Here is a 24,241-nt window from a genome sequence, read left to right on the forward strand (position 1 = left end):
CCATGGACTATATAGTCCATGGGATTGCAAAGAGTTGGACACGACTGAGTAACTTTCACTTCACTTCTATCATTGATGCATATAGATGTAAAAACCCTTAACAAAATATTAGCAAACTGAATCCAATAACACATTAAAAGGATCATACACCGTGATGAAGTTTGATTCATTGCAGGGTCACAAGAGTGGTTTAACATACGCAAATCAATGTGATATACCACAACAACAAAAGACAAAAACCACATGATTGTCTCAACAGATGCAGAAAAAGCAGTTGATAAAATTCAACATTCATTAATGATAAAAACTCTTTCCAAAGCAGGTATAGAGGGAAAAATTATTTATGACAAACTCACAACCAATGTAATACTCAATGGTGAAAAGCTGAAAATATTCCCACTAAATCCTGGAACAAGTCAAGGATGACCACCACTTTTATTCAACATAGCATTGGAAGTCTCTTCCCAATTTGGATATCTTTTATTTCTTTTTCTTATCTAATTGCTATGGCTTGGACTTATATATCATTATATGCAGATGACATGATACTCTATATATCATGAAAACCCTGAAGACTCCAAACAAAAATATTAGAACTGATAAATGAATTCAAAGAGGTATTAGGATACAAGACTAACATACAGAAATATGTTGCATTTCTTTACATTAGCAATGAAATATCAGAAAGAGGAAGTAAAAAAATCAACCCCTTTAAAAATTGCATAAAAAGTAATAAAATAGGTAAGAATAAATCTGACAAAGGAGGTGAAAGACTTATACATTGAGAACTATAAAACATTAATAAAGGAAACTGAAGATGATTCAAAGAAATGTAAAGACATCCCTTAGTCTTGAATTGGAAGAATTAATGTAGTTAAAATGGCCATATAACCCAAAGTAATCTATAGATATAATGCAATCTCTATCCAGTTACCCATGGCATTTTAAAAAACAGAACTAGAACAAATAATGCTCAAACTTATACGGAACAACAAAAGACTCAAAATTGCCACAGCAATGCTGAGGAAAAAGCAGGAGACATAACCCTCCTGGACTTGAGAGAATACAACAAAGCTACAGTAATCAAAACAGCATGGTACTGGCACAAAAACAGACATGTCGCTGGGACAAAACAATGAGTCTAGAAATAAATCCACACACCTGTGGTCAAGAAAATCTTCAACAAAGGAGGCAAGGATATCCAATAGAGACAAAACAATATTTTCAGTAAGTGGTACTGGGAAAACTGGACACTTCCCATCTCATCCCAGTGGTCTTTGAGGAGACCCTCTGGTGTCACAGCTTCTTCCTGAAGTCTCTCTGCAGCCATGAGGCAGCTAGCTTGTAGATCACCCTGGAGCCCTCTCCCAAGCTTTGGACCAAATGGAAACAATAAAGCTTTTTATAGCAAAAAAAGAAAGAAAGAAAATGAAACAATTTGAAACAAATTAGGGCTGCTCCTAGGCCCTGCCCTGCATCTCAGCCTCCTGTCACTCTCTTGGTTTGGATTTGGCACAAAGTGTAGGCAGAGTTTGTGGGGTCTAGTGAGACTCATATATGGTCTGGAAAGTTCCAGAACCTGCTGTCTGCTGGGCCCCATCCTGCAGGGAGGGTGGATTCAGGCCCTGGGTGGGGCTGAGGCTGTTTTTCTTCCTCTGAGGCCACCTATGAGGAACTTGCAACATGTAACACAGAGGCTGGACCTTGTCACACACCCCATGTGTCTGTCTGACCTTCTAGGCCTGTGGGCTTTTAAAGTCATCTAAAGACTGGGGCAAATCATTCAATATCACAGTAATCCAAGTCTATGCCCCGACCAGTAATGCTGAAGAAGCTGAAGTTGAACAGTTCTATGAAGACCTTCAAGACCTTTTAAAACTAACACCCCCCAAAAGATTCCCTTTTCATTATAGGGGCCTGGAATGTAAAAGTAGGAAATCAAGAAACACCTGGAGTAACAGGAAAATTTGGCCTTGGAGTACGGAATGAAGCAGGGAAAGGGGTAATAGAGTTTTGTCAAGAGAACACACTGGTCTTAGCAAACACCCTCTTCCAACAACACAAGAGAAGATTCTACACATGGACATCACCAGATGGCCAAAACCAAAATCGGATTGATTATATTCTTTGCAGCCAAAGATGTAGAAGCTCTATACAGTCAGCAAAAACAAGACTGGGAGCTGACTGTGGCTAAGATCATGAACTCTTATTGCCAAATTCAGACTCAAATAGAATAAAGTAGGGAAAACCACTAGACCATTCAGGTATGACATAAATCAAATCCCTTACAATTATACAGTGGAAGTGACAAATAGATTAAAGGGATTAGACCTGATAGAGTGCCAGAAGAACTATGGACAGAGGTCCGTGACATTGTACAGGAGGCAGGGATCAAGACCATCCTCCAGAAAAAGAAATGCAAAAAAGCAAAATGGTTGTCTGAGGAGGACTTACAAGTAGCTGTGAAAAGAAGAGGAGTGAAAGCGAAGGAGAAAAGGAAAGATATTTCCATTTGAATGCAGAGTTCCAAAGAATAGCAAGGAGAGAGAAGAAAGCCTTCTTCAGTGATCAGTGCAAAGAAATAGAGGAAAATAATAGAATGTAAAAGACTAGAGATCTCCTCAAGAAAGTTAGAGCTACCAAGGGAATATTTCATGCAAAGATAGGCTCAATAAAGGACAGAAGTGATATGGACCTAACAGAAGCAGAAGGTGTTAAGAAGAGGTGTCAAGAATACCCAGAAGAACTGTATAAGAGAGATCTTCATGACCCAGATAATCACGATAGTGTGATCACTCACCTAGAGCCAGACATCCTGGAAAGTGAAGTCAAGTGGGCCTTAGGAAGCATCACTACAAACAAAGCTAGTGGAGGTGATGGAACTTCAGTTGAGTTATTTGTAGTCCTGAAAGATGATGCTGTGAAAGCACTGCACTCAATATGCCAGCAAATCTGGAAAACTCAGCAGTGGCCACAGGACTGGAAAAGGTCAGTTTTCATTCCAATCCCAAAGAAATGCAATGCCAAAGAATGCTCAAACTACTGCACAATTGCACTCATCTCACACGTTAGTAAAGTAATGCTCAAAATTCTTCAAGCCAGGCTTCAGCAATACATGAACCATGAACTTCCAGAAGTTCAAGCTGGATTTAGAAAGGGCAGAGGAACCAGGGATTAAATTGGCAAGATCTCCTGGATCATCAAAAAAGCAAGAGCATTCCATAAAAACATCTATTTCTGCTTTATTGAGTACACCAAAGCCTTTGACTGTGTAGATCACAATAAACTGTGGAAAATTCTGAAAGAGATGGGAATGCCAGACCACCCGACCTGCCTCTTGAGAAATCTGTATGCAGGTCAGGAAGCAACAGTTAGAACTGGACATGGAACAACAGACTGGTTCCAAATAGGCAAAGGAGTACGTCAAGGCTGTATATTGTCACCCTGATTATTTAACTTATACACAGAGTACATCACGAGAAATGCTGGGCTAGAAGAAGCACAAGCTGGAATCAAGATTGCCGGGAGAAACATCAATAAACTCAGATATGCAGATGACACCACCCTTATGACAGAAAGTGAATAAGAACTAAAGAGCCTCTTGATGAAAGTGAAAGAGAGTGAAAAAGTTGGCTTAAAGCTCAACATTCAGAAAACTAAGATCATGGCATCCAGTCCCATCACTTCTTGGGAAATAGATGGGGAAACAGTGGAAACAGAGGCTGACTTTATTTTTCTGGGCTCCAAAATCACTGCAGATGGTGACTGCAGCCATGAAATTAAAAGACGCTTACTCTTTGGAAGGAAAGTTATGACCAACCTAGACAGTATATTAAAAAGCAGAGACATTACTTTGCCAACAAAGGTCCATCTAATCAAGGCTATGGTTTTTCCAGTAGTCATGTATGGATGTGAGTGTTGGACTATAAAGAAAGCTGAGCACCAAAGAATTGATGCTTTTGAACTGTGGTGTTGGAGAAGACTCTTGAGAGTCCCTTGGACTGCAAGGAGATCCAACCAGTCCATCCTGGAGATCAGTCCTGGGTGTTCATTGGAAGGACTGATGTTGAAGCTGAAACTCCAATACTTTGGTCACCTGATGCGAAGAACTGACTCATTGGAAAAGACCCTGATGTTGGGAAAGATTGAGGGCAGGAGGAGAAGGGGACGACAGAGGATGAGATGGTTGGATGGCATCACCGACTCAATGGACATGAGTTTGAGTAAACTCCATGGGTTGGTGATGGACAGGGAGGCCTGGCGTGCTGCAGTCTATAGGGTCACAAAGAGTTGGACATGACTGAGTGACTGAACGACTGAACTGAGGCAGTGCCACAGCACAGACCCTCACTGTCCTCCCAAGCCTGGGTCCTGCGAGACCCCAGGCCACAGAAGTCTTAAAGGGACAGACGTTCCAGAGGAAGGGGGAATGCACTCAGCCCCGGATCTGACCCCAGCATGCACGGGCCCACACCAGACCTGCAGCACCTACAATGTGTGGTGGAGGATGGTGCTAACAGGAAACTCTTCCAGGACTGTGTTGGGACCAGTGGGACCAGGTACAATCAGGTGAGTCCCCGCCAGACTTCCTGCTTCCACCCAAACAGCCCCCTGGTTACTCGGCCCCCACAGGACTCCAGTAACAAGGCCAGCTTCTCCATTAGTCCAGGAGGTTGAGCATGTTGCAGCAGGAACAGCCGGTCAGAGCAGAGTGACCCCCGCCCCTGGTGCTGACAGGTAAGAGGGAGGGCCGGGTCTCCCACAGTGGGCGCCTCCTCATGGGCAGAGGAGCAGAGTGTGGGCTCAGGTGGACCCCTCCTCTCCCAACCCACAGCCAGGGTCAGTGGGCTGGAGGCCCCCCTTTAACACAGCCCCTCCGCCCAGGCCTGTCCAGGGCGCCCTCCCTCTCCCCCAAGCCTGGCTTGCTTGTGCTCCCCAGAGACAACCTGACCCTCTGGTGTTGCTCAGAGGCTGGCTTTGGCAGATTCGCTCCAACAAAGGATGAGGGGCTCACCTCTCCCCTCCGTCTAGGAGGGTGGCTGAGCTCCAACTTCCCCTGGGCCATGTGAGCAGCACTCATGGAAAGTGTTAAGTAAAGGTGTTAGTCACTCACCCACATCTGACTCTGCAACCCCATGGACTGTAGTTGACCAGGCTCTCCTGTTCACGGAATTGTCCAGGCAAGAATACTGGAGAGGGTTGCCATTTCCTTCTCCAGCACCCACGGGGGCCAGTACAGATGCTGCAGTGGGCACAACCTCTCCTATGTGTGGTCAGCCCCCAGCACCCCCTCTGGACATGCTGATTGCGGGTGAAGAGCCCCTGTTCTGGCCCAGGTCTTGACTGTCTGCTCAGAGCGGTGGACCAGGCTCGGCCCTGGTGGTGCTGGGTCCAGGGAGAGGGTCCTGGAGCAGAGGCCCAGGTGGGGCAGGGGTCTGGGGGAGGGGAATGTGAAAACAGGAGTGAGAGGCATGAAGATTAAGGAGGCCCACACATGGGACTTCCCTGGCTGTCTAGTGGTTGAGACTCTGCATGTCCACTGCAGGGGCACAGGTTCAATCTCTGGTCAAGGAGCTAACATCCCATATGCAGCACTGTGCCACCAAAACTAAAGTGAAAAACAATCAAAGACAAAAAAAAGAGACCCACACAGACGGGCTGAGAGGAGCTGGGAGGGCTCACAGGGAGGCCCCTCAGCTCACGGTCTGGGGTGTGGGGAGGGGCTCTCTGCTCATCACCCCCGTCCCCCCCCCCCCCAGGAATGCACAGGAAACCCTCCCTCTCCGCCCGCCCGGGGGCCTCAGTGCCCCAGGGAGAGAACGTGACCCTGCAGTGTCGCTCTGAGGTCCGCTCAGACACCTTCCACCTGTTCAAGGAGGGGTCGCCCGCTCCTCCCCAGCACCTGCGTCTGCAGGACACGGCTCCGCCCGTCCAGGCCAACTTCACCCTGAGAGCTGTGACCTCGGCCCACGGTGGGACCTACAGGTGCTACGGCTCACATAGCGCCGCCCCCCACCTGCTGTCGCTGCCCAGTGACCCCCTGGAGCTCCTGGTCTCGGATGAGGAGCCCCCTGCCCATACCCACTGAGGAGTCAGACCCACAGCTCAGTCCTGTCCCCGGGCAGCTCTGGGCTGCATGGGAAGAAGGGAGACACAGGGACGTCAGCCACAGGTGACCCCACCTCACGGAGAGATGGATAACACATCTCTACTCCACGTACCCCCTCTCCAGGGTCCAGGCAGTGCTAGGTGTGCAGAGAGGGGACTGAAGAGTGGAACACTCTGGGCTTTGAGGGACGACATGGAGCTAAAAGCACCATGAAGACCCAGACACACTCCCACACCCTCCTCCTGTCCTTGTTCCAGGGAGCAGCTGGGGCCTGCAGACCCCACCCACATGCGCGAGCTCCGTGTCCGCTGGGTAACCGAGTCCTCCTAGCCTAGAGGAGAGGAAGTCTCCCCGGGCCCTGGGTGACCTCCTGTTCCCCCTTCCCCACTAAACATTTACGGGTTGCTTCCCACAGGGTCTAGGGTGGGGTGAGGATGAAGGGAGGGGGCTTCAGGTCCCAAGTATAACTGAGCTCACTGGTCGCAGTATACTGGCTGCTCAGAGTGAGAAGAGCTGTGTGTTAAGGGGAAGTCACCAGCTGAGGAGAGAGAGAGGAGGCGGCCTCCCCGCCTCTGTCCGTGGTGCTGATTCCCGGGAGCCTGCGCGTCAAGGGCGCCAAGGGAACCAGCCCCACGGAGTGCAGGGCAGAGTGAATGTGGCCTCTGTCCGTGGTGCTGATCCCCGGGAGCCTGAGCGTCAGTGTCGCCAAGGGAACCAGCCCCACGGTGTGCAGGGCAGAGTGAAGGTGGCCTCTGTCCGTGGTGCTGATTCCCGGGAGCCTGAGCGTCAAGGGCGCCAAGGGAACCAGCCCCACGGTGTGCAGGGCAGGGTGAAGGGGGCCTCCCCGCCTCTGTCCGTGGTGCTGATCCCCGGGAGCCTGCGGGTCAAGGGCGCCAAGGGAACCAGCCCCACAGTGTGCAGGGCAGAGTGAAGGTGGCCTCTGTCCATGGGACTGATTCCTGGGAATCTGAGAGTCAAGGAGTTCATGATCTGAGCCAGAGTCAACTCCCGGGCTTGTTTTTGCTGACTGTATAGAGCTTCTCCATCTTTGACTGCAAAGAATATAATCAATCTGATTTCAGTGTTGACCATCTGGTGATGTCCATGTATAGAGTCTTCTCTTGTGTTGTTGGAAGAGGGTGTTTGCTATGACCAGTGCATTCTCTTGGCAAATCTCTATTAGCCTTTGCCCTGCTTCATTCCGTACTCCAAGGCCAAATTTGCTGTTACTCCAGGTGTTTCTTGAATTCCTACTTTTGCATTCCAGTCTCCTATAATGAAAAGGACACCTCTTTTGGGTGTTAGTTCTAGAAGGTCTTGTAGGTCTTCATAGAACCATTCAACTTCAGCTTCTTTAGCATTACTGGTCAGGGCATAGACTTGGATTACTGTGATATTGAATGGTTTTCCTTGGAAGTGAACAGAGATCATTCTGTCATTTTTGAGACTGCATCCAAGTACTGCATTTTGGACTCTTTTGTTGACTATGATGGCCACTCCATTTCTTTTAAGGGATTCCTGCCCACAGTAGTAGATGTAATGGTCATCTGAGTTAAATTCACCCATTCCAGTCCATTTTAGTTTGAAGATTACTAGAATGTCAACATTCACTCTTGCCACCTCCTGTTTGACCACTTTCAATTTGCCTTGATTCATGGACCTAACTTTGCAAGTTCTTATCAATATTGCTCTTTACAGCATTGGACCTTGCTTCTATCACCAGTCACACCCACAACTGGGTGTTGTTTTTGCTTTGGCTCCATCCCTTCATTCTTTCTGGAGTTACTTCTCCACTGATCTCCAGTAGCATATTGGGCACCTACAGACCTGGGGAGTTCCTCTTTCAGTATCCTATCATTTTGCCTTTTCACACTGCTCATGGGGTTCTCAAGGCAAGAATACTGAAGTGGTTTGCCATTCCTTTCTCCAGTGGACCACATTTTGTCAGAACTCTCCACCATGACCCAATCATATTGGGTGGCCCTACACAGCATGGCTTAGTTTCATTGAGTTAGACAAGGCTGTGGTCCATGTGATCAGATTGGCTAGTTGTCTGTGATTGTGGTTTCAGTCTGTCTGTCCTCTGATGCCCTCTCTTAGCACCTACTGAAAAAGTTGGCTTAAAGTTCAACATTCAGCAAACTAAGATCATGGCATCTGGTCCAATCACTTCATGGCAAATAGATGGGGAAACAGTGGCTGACTTTATTTCTGCAGGCTCCAAAATCACTGCAGATGGTGACTGCAGCCATGAAATTAAAAGATGCTTACTCCTTGGAAGGAAAGTTATGACCAACCTAAATAGCATAATAAAAAGCAGAGACATTACTTTGCCAACAAAGGTCCATCTAGTCAAGTCTATGGTTTTTCCAGTGGTCACATATGGATGTGAGAGTTGGACTGTGAAGAAGGCTGAGTGCCGAAGAATTGATGCTTTTGAACTGTGGTGTTGGAGAAGACCCTTGAGAGTCCCTTGGACTGCAAGGGGATCCAACCAGTCCATCCTGAAGGAGATCAGTCCTGGGTGTTCATTGGTAGGACTGATGCTGAAGCTGAAACTCCAATACTTTGGCCACCTCATGCAGAGAGTTGACTCATTAGAAAAGATCCTGATGCTTGGAAAGATTGAGGGCAAGTGGAGAAGGGGATGACAGAGGATGAGATGGTTGGATGGCATCACTGACTCAATGGACACGAGTTTGTGTAGATTCTGGGAGTTGGTGATGGGCAGCAAGGCCTGGCGTGCTGTGGTTCATGGGGTCACAAAGAGTCGGACACGACTGAGTGACTGAACTGAACTGAACTGAGAGTCAAGGGCACCAAGGGAATCAACCCCACATTGTACAGGGCAGAGTGAAGGGGGCCTCCTCACCCCTGTCCGTGGTGCTGATTTCCAGGAGCCTGAGAGTCAAGGGCACCAAGGGAATCTCCTTCACTGGCTATGCTAAAGCCTTTGACTGTGTGGCTGACAACAAAATGGAAAATTCTTAAGGAGATGGCACTACTAGACCACCTTACCTGCCTCCTGAGAAGCCTGTGTGCAGGTCAAGAAGCAACAGTTACAACCAGACATGGAACAATGGACTGGTTCCTAATTGGGAAAAGAGTACATCAAGGCTGTATATTGTCAACCTGCTTATTTAACTTCTATGCAGAGTACATTATGTGAAATGCTGGGCTGGATGAAGCATAAGCTGGAATCAAGATTGCCAGGAGTAATATCAATAACCGCAGATATGCAGATGACACCACTGTAATGGCAGAAAGCAAAGAGGAATTAAAGTGCCTGACTGACTGATTTCATTTTCTTGGGCTCCAAAATCACTGCGGATGGTGACTGCAGCCATGAAATTAAAAGACATTTGCTCCTTTGAAGAAAAACTATGACAAAATTAGAAAGCAGAGACACCACTTTGGTGATAAAGGTTCATGTAGTCAAAGCTATGGTTTTTCCAGTAGTCATGTACGGGTGTGAGAGTTGGACACAAAGAAGGCTGAGTGCTAAAGAATTGATGCTTTTGAACTGTGCTGCTAGAGAAGACTCTTGAGAGTCCTTTGGACAACAAGGAGATCAAACCAGTCAATCTTAAAGGAAATCAACCCTGAATATTCATTGGAAGGACTTATGCTCAAGCTCCAATATTTTGACCACATGATGTGAAGAGCTGACTCATTGGAAAACAACCTGATGCTGGAAAAGATTGAGGGCAAGAGGAGAAGGGTGTGACTGAGGATGAGATAGTTGGATGGTATCACTGACTCAATGGACATGAGTTTGGCAAATTGGCAGATATGGAGTCTGCAAAAAAAAAAAAAATTAAAAAAATGAGGGATGGACTGTATTTCAAGAATGAAATGGAGGTAGAGAGCAGTGTCAGGAGACACAAAGTGGAACCCCAGTGATGGAAAGACAGGCCAGAGGTTCCAGAAGCAGAGATCCAATTCTCTGTTCCCATTTTATCTCTGTCTCCACAGTGTTGTCTTCAAAACCCAGCTTTCTCTTTTTCATCCCTTATGTGGAGTGATGCCTCTCATTGTGGAGAGAGCAGGGAGAGACTCCCTGTCCATGAACATCCTTGAGGCTGGAGGCAGAGATGGAGCAACCATTCTGGGAGGACCAGAATCTGAGCTTGCCAGGGAGAGGGCTGCAGAAGAGATCAGGAACTGATGGATGGAGAGACAGCCATTGTTTCTGTTCTGACTGAATCAAAATGAATGAACTATTTTTTTTCCTCTTAGCACATATTTCTACTAACTCTCTTTCCAGCTCCTTCTCTTTTGCCCAAGCAGATTCCGGGCCACAGGCAACCTCTCTATCCATTTGAATCTAGGAATTGGACAGCAGCCTGGGAAGCCAAGGAGGAACCCTCAGGAGCTGTTTCTCTCTTCCTACATCCCTCCCCAGTTGTCCCTGGGTGGGCTCTGCCCTCTGGATTTCCATCCGGCCCTGGGATGAATCAGGTCAGAAGAACGAACAGAGGGCAGGGCATCCACATGATCCAAGCAGGATCCAGAACCAGACATTTTTCTTGTTTTCCTGCTTTCAAATTTAAAAAGTAATAATAACTAAGCAATAAGAAAGAGAGAAGATGAATATTTAACGTTCCCCATGCCTGTGTGCTCAGTCGCTCAGTCATGTCTGACTCTCTGCAGCCCCGTGGACTGCGGCACACCAGGCTTCTCTGTCCATGGGATTTCCCTGGCAAGAATACTGGAGGGGGTTGCCACTTCCTCCTCCAGGGGGTCTTCCCTACCCAGGGATGGAATCCACATCTCCTGCATCTCCACACTGGCAGGTGGATTCTTTACCACTGAACCATCTGGGAAGCCCAACATCTGCCATAGTCCATGGATAATTCATGTTTGCTCCATGTTTTGTTGTTAAACATATTATAGATGCATGCTATAGATCTTTTGCTTGTTGAATGTATACATCCTCAGAAATGAACAATGTGTATGACTTTGTTCATTTTTTGACATTACTTCCGTGTCAAAAACTGCACCTTCATCGAATCATGCAACACATCATTAGCCATCAACCTCAAGTTTTCTAGACTAGATTTGGGAGCCAAAAAAACAGTCTAACAAGATGTGTTCCAGACACAGCTATTTCAGCAGAAAGAAGACTCATCAGGTAAACAGAGCAAAAACTACACTGAAAATCATCAATTGTTCTTAAAAGTTCTACCCCTCCTTCCTTTTAACTGTTAATTAGCATTTCTGAAGTTAAGAATTATTTAATCATTCTTTCATTCACCAACATGAATTAATCCAGTTAACTGAGCTGATTGGTAGTTCAAGTAAAACTTGAACTACTACTATTCATGCTTGTTCACAGTAGCCAAGAATTCTCCCTGAAGAAATCTCTTCGGATAAAAACCCAGATGTGAATTAATCCAATCAACTCAGCTGATTGATAGTTCAAGCAAATATACTCATGCTTGTTCACAGTAGCCAAGAATTCTCCCTGAAGAAATCTCTTAGGATAAAAACCCAGATGTGAATTAATCCAATCAACTCAGCTGATTGATAGTTCAAGCAAATATACTGATGCTTGTTCACAGTAGTCAAGAATTCTCCCAGAAGAAATCTCTTAGGATAAAAACCACTGAGTCAGTGGGCACTGCACTCATTTGATCCTTATCAAATGTCACCAATTCTGTCTTCAACATCTCCAACAATCGTGTACCAGTGTACATCCCATCAGCAGGTAGAGAAAGCCAAAATTCTCCTCCTGTGTCCCAGCTGTCTTGATCAATCCAGTGGGCAATGAAATTGGCATTACTTTCATTTGTATATTTTTATTGATATGTATTCACATAACACAAAATTCACCCCTTTAAAGAGGGTATTGCCAACCTCCAGGATCTCATGCCTGATGATCTGATGTGGAGCTGATGTAATAACAATAGAAATAAAGTGCACAGTAAACGTAATGCACTTGAATCATCCCCAAACTATCCCTCCATCCCTACTCTGGGGAAGAACTGTCTGCCACAAAACTGGTCCCTGGTGCCAAAAGGGTTGGGGCCCATTGCTTTAGAGTGTATAATTCAGGGACGTCCTTGGTGGCCCAGTGGTTAAAAACTTGCCTGCCAATGCAGGGGACACAGGTTCAGTCCCTGGTCCAGGAAGATTGCACATGCCTTGCTCAGGACAACTAGGCTGTGGTCCACAACTTCTGAGCCCACACTCTAGAGCCCGGAAGCCGAAACTACTGAAGCCCACACGCTCGAGAGCCTGTGCTCTGCAACAAGAGAAGCCGCCACAGTGAGGAAGGACAATGCAAGGAAGACGAGCCCCCGCCGGCGGTAATCAGAGACAGGCTGTGCGCACCACTGACCCCGCACAGTGAAAACTAAATACATACAACTGTTCTTAGAGTGTACAATTTCATGGTTTTCACTTTACTCACAGAGTTGTGTATCCCTCACCACAATTCATTGTAGAACTTTTCATCACCTTAAATAGAAACCCCACACCCACCACTGGGGAATCCCAATTGCCGCCCCCAGCATTCCCAATTCCTGGAAACTGCTAGTCTATCTTCTCCCTGGGTTTTTCAGTTCTGGAATGCAGAAGACAAGGGTTTTATCCCTGGGTTGGGAAGATCGCCTGGAGAAGGAAATGGCAATCCACTCTAGTATTCCTGCCTGGAGAATCCCATGGACAGAGAAACCAGGCAGGCTGGCAAGTCCGTGGAGTTGCAAGACTCAGACACGACTTAGCGACTAAACCACCACCTATGAATGGAATCATACAATTCGTGACCTGTGGGGTCTGGCTTCCTTCAGTCAGTGTAGTGTTCTCACGGTTCTTCCATGTTGTCGCCTGTCAATACTTCATTCCCTCTTCTGATTAAACAGTATTCCATTGTATGAGTGTATGATGTTTTGTTTATCCCTTCATCAATGGGTGGTCATTTCCATTTAGCTTCCACTTGTGGCTCTTGTGAGTAATGCAGCCACCAACTTTTCCAACTTTAAATTATATACTTCCAGCATTTCCCTGATGATCCAGTGGTCAAGAATCTGCCTTACGATGCAGGGGACGTGGGTTCGACCCCTGGTCAGGCAAGTAAGATCTCACACACCTCAGGGTGACTGAGTCTGAGTGCCACAACTACCGAAGGCTGTGCAACACAGCTAGAGAGAGTCCGTGCACTGCAGCCGAAGATCCCGCATGAGCAAAGGCCATCCTGCATGCTGCAACTAAGACCCAGCATAGCCAAGTAAATGAATAAGTAAATTTTATCATTTCATGAGGCAGTATCAGTGAGTTTCTCCATCTATTCATGATTTTCTTGGCCAGATGAATGCTGCATTGCAGAACCTTTGAGGGCAAGGACCTCGCTTTCCTGCTCCCCACTGGCATATTTATGAGGATCAAAATATGCTAGATGAGAAAGAGCTGGCTGGTGGACTATAAAACTTCCCTACATCCAACCCAAAGTAGCCACCGAATGACCCAGACCTATAATAACGACATCTACGTTCAGTGGCTCAGTCGTGTCTGACTGTTTGTGACCCCAGTGGGACTGTATCCTGCCATGTTCCTCTGTCCATAGAATTTTCCAGGCAAGAATCCTGGAGTGGGGTGCCATGCTCTCCTCCAGGGGATCTTCCTGACCCAGGGATCGAACCCACGTCTCTTGCATCTCCTGCACCGGCGGGCAGGTTCTTTACTGCTGCACCACCTGGGAAGCCTGAAGATGCCTATCAGTTCAGTTCAGTCACTCAGTTGCGTCTGACTCTTTGCAACCCCATGAACTGCAGCACGCCAGGCCTCCCTGTCCATCACAAACTCCCAGAGTCCACCCAAACCCATGTCCATCGAGTCAGTGATGCCATCCAACCATCTCATCCTCTGTCATCCCCTTCTCCTCCTGCCCTCAATCTTTCCCAGCATCAGGATCTTTTCAAATGAGTCAGCTCTTTGCATGAGGTGGCCAAAGTATTTGAGTTTCAGCTTCAGCATCAGTCCTTCCAGTGAACACCCAGGACTCATCTCCTTTAGGATGGACTGCTTGGGTCTCCTTGCAATCCAAGGGACTCTCAAGAGTCTTCTCTAACACCACAGTTCAAAAGCATCGATTCTTCAGTGCTCAGCTTTCTTCACAGTCCAACTCTCACATCCATACATGACCATTGGAAAAACCATAGCCTTGACTAGATGGACCTTTGTTGACAAAGTCATGTCTCTGCTTTTTAATATGCTGTCTAAGTTGGTCATAACTTTCCCTCCAAAGAGTAAGCATCTTTTAATTTCATGGCTGCAATCACCATCTGCAGTGATTTGGAGCCCAGAAAAATAAAGTCAGCCACTGTTTCCACTGTTTCCCCATGAAGTCCCATGAACTGATGGGACTGGATGCCATGATCCTACTTTTCTGAATGTTGAGCTTTAAGCCAACTTTTCCACTCTCCTCTTTCACTTTCAGCAAGAAGTGCTTTAGTTCTTCACTTTCTGCCATAAGGGTGGAGTCATCTGCATATCTGAGGTTATTGATATTTCTCCCAGAAATCTTGATTGCAGCTTGTGCTTCTTCTAGTCCAGCATTTCTCATGATGTACTCTGCATATAAGTTAAATAATCAGGGTGACAATATACAGTCTTGACATACTCCTTTTGCTATTCGGAATCAGTCTGTTGTTCCATGTCCAGTTCTAACTGTTGCTTCCTGACCTGCACACAGATTTCTCAATAGGCAGGTCAGATAGTCTGGTATTCCCATCTCCTTCAGAATTTTCCAGAGTTTATTGTGATCCACACAGTCAAAGGTTTTGGCATATTCGATAAAGCAGAAATAGATGTTTTTCTGGAACTCTCTTGCTTTTTCGATGATCCAGCGGATGTTGGCAATTTGATCTCTGTTTCCTCTGCCTTTTCTAAAACCAGCTTGAGGCAAGAACACACAGAAGAATTGTACAAAAAAGATCTTCACAACCCAGATAATCACAATAGTGTGGTCACTCACCTAGAGCCAGACATCTTGGAATGTGATGTGATGTCCAAGTAGGCCTTAGGAAGCATCACTACGAACAAAGCTAGTGGAGGTGACAGAATTCCAGTTGAGCTATTTCAAATCCTGAAAGATGATGCTGTGAAAGTGCTGCACTCAATATGTCAGCAAATTTGGAAAACTCAGCAGTGGCCATAGGACTGGAAAAGGTCAGTCTTCATTCCAATCCCCAAAAAAGGCAATGCCAAAGAATGCTCAAACTACTGCACAATTGTGCTCATCTCACATGCTAGTAAAGTAATGCTCAAAATTCTCCAAGCCAGGCTTCAGCAATACATGAACCATGAACTTCCAGATGTTCAAGCTGGTTTTAGAAGATGCCTATATGTTTTATTTAATTTTGAATTTGATCCCTCATCTATTTCCAGCACTTTGGATTGTGAGCTTTGTTAGCCATGCTCTCCTCTGACCTCTGACCCCATGAGGGTTTGGCCACAAGAGAATGGGAGCACCCACTCAGCTGTCTGGACAGAACAGAGGCACCCCCAGCATCTTCCTGACAACCTTTGGCTGAGGGTATTGGCAGATATTGGGCTTTCCTGCTGTCTCACTGGTAAAGAATCTTCATGCCAATGCAGGAGACCTGGGTTCAATCCCTGGGTTGGAAAAATTCCCTGGAGAAGGAAATGGCAGGCCACCCCAGTATTCTTGCCTGGGAAATTCCATAAACAGAGGAGCCTTGGTGGGCTACAGTCCATGGGGTCGCGAAGAGTTGGACATAACTTAGAGACTAAACAACAGCATATCATCAGGATATCATCAAGTCTGTCCCAAACACTAACCCACACTAGCAAAGCATGAGCAAGTCAGATACCTACACCTTCCCCTACCAATCCCAGGCAGAGACCCTCTTCTCAATCTTTGCCAATCTAGTCAACAAACTACACTTAATTTCCTTTAAGAAATCATCAGAACGTGGTCTCTGGTCACATCTTATACACCAAGGAAATTATTGGATTCTCCCGTTGACAGTACCGCCATCAACTGTCTTGGTGGCCAGTGTGTTTCCAGGTGCCCAAGAAGCAGGAAAGATGTCCAGTTAAGGCAGAATGTTGGCAAAAAGGAAGCCAGGTAAATGTACACTTATAGTGGAATGCAACCCTGAGTAACAGTTCACAGTGACATAAATCAAATAACAAGATCTCTTTGCTGTGTTTTGTGTTGTATTGATCACCTATTTAATTTCATCCCATTGCTGATAATCAAAATCCCTGGGAATGGGCATCCTAAACTGTGCTTTCCTCTGACCAGGAGAGAGAGTGTCCAGGAATTTCCAGGAGACCCTGGCAGAAGCCATGAGTTCAACCTGATGTTTAGACCCAGGCCTATGCACTCTATGGAGTCCAGGAGGGGCTGGACTCCAGGGACCTAAGCTCCTGAGTCAGGCATGGAAAGCCAGTTCATTCACTCACCACGGGAAAGGGGGCAGGACCACAGAGGTTTCCTGACAGCCCCCAGGACAGGACTCAGTGAGCAGTAATTGCTCAGCAATGAAAGGATTAATCGATAATTGCATCTCCTGCAAGGGGTGGGGCAAAAGAGGGTGGGTCCTGTAGGGCGTGTCAAGGTGGGCATAGTATATAAAGCTGGGGTGTAGGACCCTGGCCTCAGATCTTCCTGCAGAGCCCCAAACGCAGAGAGCAGAGCAGCAGTGAGGAACTAAGACCCCAGTCTACCATGGGTGAGTATGGGTCAGGGTGAAAGGCCTGGGCCAGAGGCTGGGGTTGTGGCCGAGGCCGCAGGCCTCCTGGGCACCCAGAGGAGGGCCCAGCTGTCCGAGAGGGCTTCCTGCGGTGGGGAAGGACACTGCAGAGTCTGGGGGATGGAATTACATTATCTGGACGAGAAGAACAGAGAGCCGGCCCACTGCGGCCTCCTGCAAACATCAGGGTCGCTTCAGCCCTTGGATAGTGGGGGATACCCGGCACCCAGGAGAGCCTGTCCTGCCTGCCTTCCCAGGCTGGGGGCCCTGGGGCTGAGATCAGGCCGAACGCAGGGATGTGGACACTGAGGCCCAGAGAGGTGCCAGGCGTGGGGTGGGGGGAGGAGAGTCAGGCTGGCAACAGGGGCGGCCGGGCTGGATGCCACACGCTTAGCCCTGCGCCGGCCTCTGCCCGCAAGCGTGAGCCGCCCCCCCCTCCTCACCAGGGCCTGAGCTAGGCCAGGGGAGGCGTGCTGGGGACCGTCTGGAGGTGGGCTTCGTCTGACCCTCTTCTCCCCCAACGGTTCTCAGGACCCGCAAAGAGGCAGCGGCGGCGGCGCACGGTGTTCAACAAAGAACAGTTACATGTGCTCGAGGAACACTTCGTAAACGACCAGTACCCGAGCTACCGGGCCCGCGAGGACCTGGCGGCCCGGCTCAACCTGGAGGAGTACAAGGTGCAGGTCAGATCCCACCCCCGCCCCCCCCCCCCCCGTCCCCACAGCCGTCCCAGGACCAGCTCCCACCTTGGCACTTACCGGGGGCCAGCTTTCCGCCCGGGCACGCCCCTGGGTCACCCAGGAAGCAAGGGCCCCCCCGGGGGCCGGATCTCAGGGCCCCGGGGAACCCAGGGAGCCCCTCTGGCAGACCCCCTTCCTGGCGCTCGAGCTCCGGAGTGACCAAGGCCGGCCACTCCCGCCCTCTTCTGGTCTCCTCTGCGGCCTCCTGAAAACTCCAGGAGCCTCTATTGGGCCTGGGGGACCGAGAGGGTCGCGCGCGAGGCCGGCTTCTGCTCCAACTGCGGGCAGCCTCCCACCCACTCCCGGCGGCCGCAAATGCGCACGGCCCCTCATTTGATGCCTCCTCCCGCGCCCCTCTGTCTCTCCAGGTGTGGTTCAAGAACCGCCGGGCCAAAAACGCTAGGCTGAAGCGATTGACCCAGGGGCCTGGCCAGGGTCCCCGCAGCGTTCCCACCGACGGCGGAGTCCCCGACGCCCCCGCTCCCGGGACTGCCTCTACCCCTGCCGCCGCGGCTGCAGACTCTGCGACCCCAGAGGGCTCGGGTTTCCGCAGCCCCTCTCAGCCCAGCCCCGCTGGCAGGCTCAGCACACCAGCGCCCGGCGGCGTCCCCAGCCAAGGCCGGGCCGGGTGCGCCCCAGCGCAGGGCACCCAGGAGGACTTCCCTACGGCAGCTCCAGCCTCGACCCCAGGTCCAACTTCAGCCCCGACTCCAGACCCCTGCGCCGCCTCGGACTCCTGGCCAGACTCTGTTGTCATCTTTGATTTCACAGACCTCTTACCGCTCCAAGAACCCTCCCACGAACCTCCCTCCGTCTTGTTCTCAGAGCACCAAAAGGGAGATGACTCTGCGGATGACTCGGGCCCCCGGCAGTTTCTGAGTTTATAGAATCATCTGTCCCAGCAAAGTCCTGCAGACCCAGGCCCGTGCGTGGCGTGTAGAAACCCGGGCGGCTTGGCGAATCACCAGGAAACCGCTAGTCACTGTCGGGAGGGACGCACCTCCGTGTATCCAGCCTGCGGAGGGGCGTTTGTGTTCCCTGTGGAGCGGCCCTCGGGGGTAATGCTCCTCCGAGTGACCCCGCCACTTTATTTAGGGCGCACGCGGGCAGTTCAGCTGGTTCCTAAGCCGGCCATGGAGCACCCGATGTGCGCTCGGGTTTGGTGGGTGCCGCCCGGGGGAACTTGACCAGCCTCGATCGCCCAGCGCTCCTGCTGATCCTCGGGGACATTTAGGATGTGCGCCTTTGTGATGTTTGCTGATCTGCTGTCTGGCGACTTCTCTCTGTGATTTTTCATATTGATTCCCTGATGAGAGAGAAGCTAAACTCGTGTTTATTAGGCGTTAGGAATACTTGCAGAGTGCCCTTTATTTTTTTATTTTTTTTGTTAATTTTTCTTAATTTGTTTGAATTTATCGTTTTATCCCTTTTGGTAAATAAAGTTTTGCAAACATTTCTTTTCCCACTCGTGTTTTTTGAAAGTAGAATTTCCTGAGTTTCCCGTCTATTTCAGTGCCTCGCCTTATCCGTTGTGATCAACCAGTGTGTACACTGATATGCTATAAAAATGAATTTATTAATAAAGACTTAACATAACCCCCAGAAGCCTCATCCTCAAGTTGACATAAAAATTCAGAAAACCTGACACTCAACGTCAACTTGCCTTATCACAGACTGAAAATAGTTCGCTGGAGGTATCAGTTCTGGGTCCTTGGTCTACTACTTTCAACCCACCTCAAGGTTTGGGCAGCAGGGCACTGGGGAGGACTCTGTTTTAACTACTCCCTTTTACAGTTAATGCTTTGTCTTTAGTCTTTCTTGTTTGAGAAGTCTTTCATTATCATAAGAAAGATATTGCTCATAAACATATTGTATTCTCTGAAATCTTACCAGTATCATCTCCCATGTTTAGGTCTTAGTGAAAGTGTTAGTTGCTCAGTCCCATCTGATGCTTTGCAACCCCATGGACTGTAGCCCGCCAGGCTCTGTTTTGGGAGCTAAGACAGAGGAAATGTCTCTGGAAATGGGATTTCCTAGGCAAGAATACTTGAATGGGTAGCCCTTCCCTTCTCCAGGGGATCTTCCTGACCCAGGGGTCGAACCTGTGTCTCCTGCACTGTGGGCAGATGACCATCTGAGCCACTTTGGGTCTTAAGACTTCTAGAATTGATTGTGTGTGTGTGGTGTGAGGTAGGGATTCCTTTCTCATTTATCCTCATGAATTTACAGCTGTCAGTGTATGAGAGACTGGTTAACTTGTCATAAGTCAAAGATCCACTCCTGCATGGATTCAGTACCTACAAAGTTTGCATTCAGAACTGATGGTCCAGTATTCTTGCACCATCTGCTCCTCCTTTGTCTCTAGTTTCTCTGCTGTCTTCTGTGACCATCTTGGCTCTGGGGGCTCCCCACAGCTGGTCCTCTGACCCTGTCCTGGTCCCCTGACCCTGTCCTGGTCCCATTTAGCAAATGCTCCAATGTTTGTAAGCCAGGGACGCCTCAGCTGAGCAGAGAGAGAATTAAATCAGATTGGAGGGAGGGAAGGGGAGCACATGACAGGTAACAGACGTGGCAAGGGTGGGCAGTCCTGGGGGCTACCAGGACATAATAGCAGCTGCTCCTGCTTGTCTAACAGAACCTGCCAGGAAAAATACAGAAGCATACTGAGGAAACAGGAGCAGAGAAAGGAAACCGAGAGGGAGAAGCACTGGGACTGCCCTGGTGGTCCAGTGGCTAAGAATCTGCTTGCCAATGCACAGGGCTCAGGTGTGATCCCTGATCAGAGAACTAAGATCTCACATGCTGCGCAGCACAAAGTCCATGCCTGCGTCAACTAGAGACAGCCTGTATACAGCAAGGAAGACCCAACGCAGCCAAAATAAATAAAAAATACAGCACCATATGTAAAATAGATGGGTTTCCCTGATAGCTCAGTTGGTAAAGAATCCGCCTACAACACAGGAAATGCTGGTTTGGTTCCTGGGTTGGGAAGATGCCCTGAAGAAGGGACAGGCTACCCCACTCCAGTATTCTTGGGCTTCCCATGTGGTTCAGCTGGTAAAGAATCTGTTGGCAATGCAGGACACCTGGGTTTGATCCCTGGGTTGGGAAGGTCCCCTGGAAAACGGACATGCTCACCACTCCAGTATTCTGGCCTGGAGAATGCCATGAACTGTTCAGTCCATGGGGTCACAAAGAGTCGGACACGATGACTGACTTTCACTTCGCTATGTAAAATAGACAGTCAGTGTGACTTTGTTGTATGACACAGGGCACCCAAAGCTGGTGCTCTGTGACATCCTGGAGGGATGGAGTGGGGAGGGAGGTGGGACCAGGGTTCAGGATGGAGCAGACACATGTATGCCTATGGCCGATTCATACTGATGTATGGCAAAAACCACCACAATATTGTAAAGTAATTATACTCCAATTATTTAAAAAAACTTGTACATGAACGTTTGTAGCAGCATTAGTCATAATAGCCAAAAGATGGAAACATCTCAGGTGTCCACCAACTGAAGAAAGAATAAACAAAATGTGGTACATTTCTACAGCGGAATATTATTCCACCCTCAAAAGGAATGAAGCACTGACTTGAAAACAAACATGCCAAGTGAAAGACACCAGACACGAGAGCACATATTGTATGATTCCATTTCTATGAAATATGCAGAACAGGCAAGTCTGTAGAGACACAAAGTGGATTTATGGCTGCCCAGGGCTGGGGGGAAGGGACAATTGGGACTGACTGCTTCACAGGTTCCCGATTTCTTAATAAAGTGATGAAATGTTCTAGAACTAGACAGTGGTGATAGTTACATAACATGGCGTTGCTGTGCTAAGTTGCTTCAGTCGTGTTTAACTCTTTGTGACCCCACGGACTGTAGCCCACCAAGCTCCATGAGATTCTCCAGGCAAGAATACTGGACTGGGTTGCCATGCCCTCCTCCAGGGGATCTTCCTGACCTGGGATTTAACCTGCACCTCTTATAACTCCAGCATCACCAGGCAGGTTCTTTACCACTAGCGTCACCTGGGAAACTCTATATTGCATAACATTGGGAATGTACAAAACATCACTGAATCAACTGTACACTTTAAGATGGTTCAAATGGTAAATTTTATGTTTTGTGTATCGTACCTTGATTTTAAAAAACGGCACGAGGGCAGACACTAAAGGTGGGTGTGCTGACAAGGTGGCTTTCTCCTATTTCTTGTTTTGAACAAAGATGTGACGTCTGGAACTGCAATGGGCATCTTGCCACCATTAGGCAAAATCCAAGCAGATTCAACAAGCTAAAGAAAGGAGAGAATGAAAAAACAGAAAAATTCTAAGACCTTGATTACACTGTTGAGCTGACTGCCAACCACAAGACTCCTTAACAATAAATGTCCTTGAAGCTAAAAAAAAGAAAAAGAAAAAAAGATGGGAGGAGCTGCCTGTCACAAGGTACCACAAAGTGGAGTTGCTAAGGACTGGCTGAAAGGAGAGGAGGACGCAGTCTTCTCCCTGGATGGAAAGAAATGAGGGAAGTCAGACGGCAATAAAAAGCAGTTCGCTACAGTCTTATGGTTGCCAAGGTGGGGGTTGGGGAAGGGATGGACTAGGAGTCTGGGGTTCAGTTCAGTTCAGTCACTCAGTCGTGTCCAACTCTTTGCAATCCCATGAATCACACCATGCCAGGCCTCCCTGTCCATCACCAACTCCCAGAGTTGACCCAAACCCATGTCCATCAAGTCAGTGATGCCATCCAGCCACCTTATCCTCTGTCATCCCCTTCTCTTCCTGCCCCCAATCCCTCCCAGCATCAGGGTCTTTCCCAATGAGTCAGCTCTTTGCATGAGGTGGCCAAAGATTTGGAGTTTCAGCTTCAGCATCAGTCCTTCCAATGAACACCCAGGACTCATCTCCTTTAGGATGGACTGCTTGGATCTCCTTGCAGTCCAAGGGACTCTCAAGAGTCTTCTCCAACACCACAGTTCAAAAGCATCGATTCTTCAGTGCTCACCTTTCTTCACAGTCCAACTCTCACATCCATACATGACCACTGGAAAAACCATAGCCTTGATCAGATGGACCTTTGTTGGCAAAGTAATGTCTCTGCTTTTTAATATGCTATCTAGGTTGGTCATAACTTTCCCTCCAAAGAGTAAGCATCTTTTAATTTCATGGCTGCAATCACCATCTGCAGTGATTTTGGAGCCCCCCAAAATACAGTCTGATACTGTTTCCACTGTCTCCCCATCTTTTTCCCATGAGGTGATGGGACTGGATGCCATGATCTTAGTTTTCTGAATGTTGAGCTTTAAGCCAACTTTTTCATTCTCCTCTTTCACTTTCATCAAGAGGCTTTTTAGTTCCTCTTCACTTTCTGCCATAAGCTTGGTGTCACCTGAATATCTGAGGTTATTGATATTTCTCCCAGAAATCTTGATTCCAGCTTGTGCTTCCTCCAGCCCAGCATTTCTCATGATGTACTCTGCATATAAGTTAAATAAGCAGGGTGATAATATAGAGCCTTGACGACTCCTTTTGCTATTTGGAACCAGTCTGTTGTTCCATGTCCAGTTCTAACTGTTGCTTCCTGACCTCAAGAGGCAGGTCAGGTGGTCTGGTATTCCCATCTCTTTCAGAATTTTCCACAGTTTATTGTGATCCACACAGTCAACGGCTTTGGCATAGTCAATAAAGCAGAAATAGATGTTTTCTGGAACTCTCTTGCTTTTTTGATGATCCAGCGGATGTTGGCAATTTGATCTCTGGTTCCTCTGTCTTTTCTAAAACCAGCTTCAACATCTGGAAGTTCATGGTTCATGTATTGCTGAAGCCTGGCTTGGAAAATTTTGAGCATTATTTTATTAGCGTGTGAGATGAGTGCCTTTGTGCGGTAGTTTGAGCACTCTTTGGCATTGCCTTTCTTTGGCATTAGAATGAAAACTGACCTTTTCCAGTCCTGTGGCCACTGCTGAGTTTCCCAAGTTTGCTGGCATATTGAGTGCAGCACTTTCACAGCATCATCTTTCAGGATTTGAAGTAGCTCAACTGGAATTCCATCACCTCCAGTAGCTTTGTTCATTGATGCTTTCTAAGGCCCACTTGGTTTGGGGTTAGCGGATGCAAACTATTATATATACAGGATGGATAAACAGCAAGGTCATACTGTATAGCACAGGGAACTATTTTCTTTGACAAGTGTCGTGTCACCAAGCCCAAGATGGTGATTCACTTGACTATCCTAAATCTTAAAGACAGGAAGCGATTCCCTGAGTACACACTGGGGTCCCACATTGATTTCTGGTGATCCTAGGGGATCTGGGAAGATGAAGTTCTCTCAGTCGGCCATAGGGTGTCGCTGTTAGAAAGAATTCACTGTCCAGAGCCCCTTTGCTGAATTCTACTTTTCTTGAAGGCATGACTTGACTTGTTCAGTTGCTCAGTCTTGTCCGACTCTTTGAGACCCCTTGGACTGTAGCCCCCCGGGATCCTCTGCCCGTGGGATTCTCCAGGAAAGGAAACTGGAGTGGGTTGCCATTCCCTTCTCTTACCTAAGCCAAAATAGGATCATAGCACTTTCCCTTTCTCCCCCATGCAGAAGTAAAATTAAAATAAAAGGATTATGGTAGATATTTCCGGCGCTTACCATTTTCCCTCCCTCTTCCTGACCACA

At 47.9% G+C, this 24,241-nt stretch overlaps 1 protein-coding gene across 1 annotated transcript; it reads left to right on the forward strand.

Annotated features, from left to right (window-relative positions):
• Positions 1-16,808: 16,808 nt before the first annotated feature.
• Positions 16,809-18,896, forward strand: LOC139029975 (tetrapeptide repeat homeobox protein 2-like). The gene is made up of 3 exons (XM_070451563.1): positions 16,809-16,812; positions 17,365-17,516; positions 17,942-18,896. Exons 1-3 carry the CDS (start codon positions 16,809-16,811, stop codon positions 18,458-18,460), a joined length of 675 nt encoding a protein of 224 aa, XP_070307664.1. The 3' UTR covers positions 18,461-18,896.
• Positions 18,897-24,241: the final 5,345 nt, after the last annotated feature.

The sequence above is a fragment of the Odocoileus virginianus genome, chromosome 20 (genome assembly GCF_023699985.2).
Source record: "Odocoileus virginianus isolate 20LAN1187 ecotype Illinois chromosome 20, Ovbor_1.2, whole genome shotgun sequence".
NCBI lineage: Eukaryota > Metazoa > Chordata > Mammalia > Artiodactyla > Cervidae > Odocoileus > Odocoileus virginianus.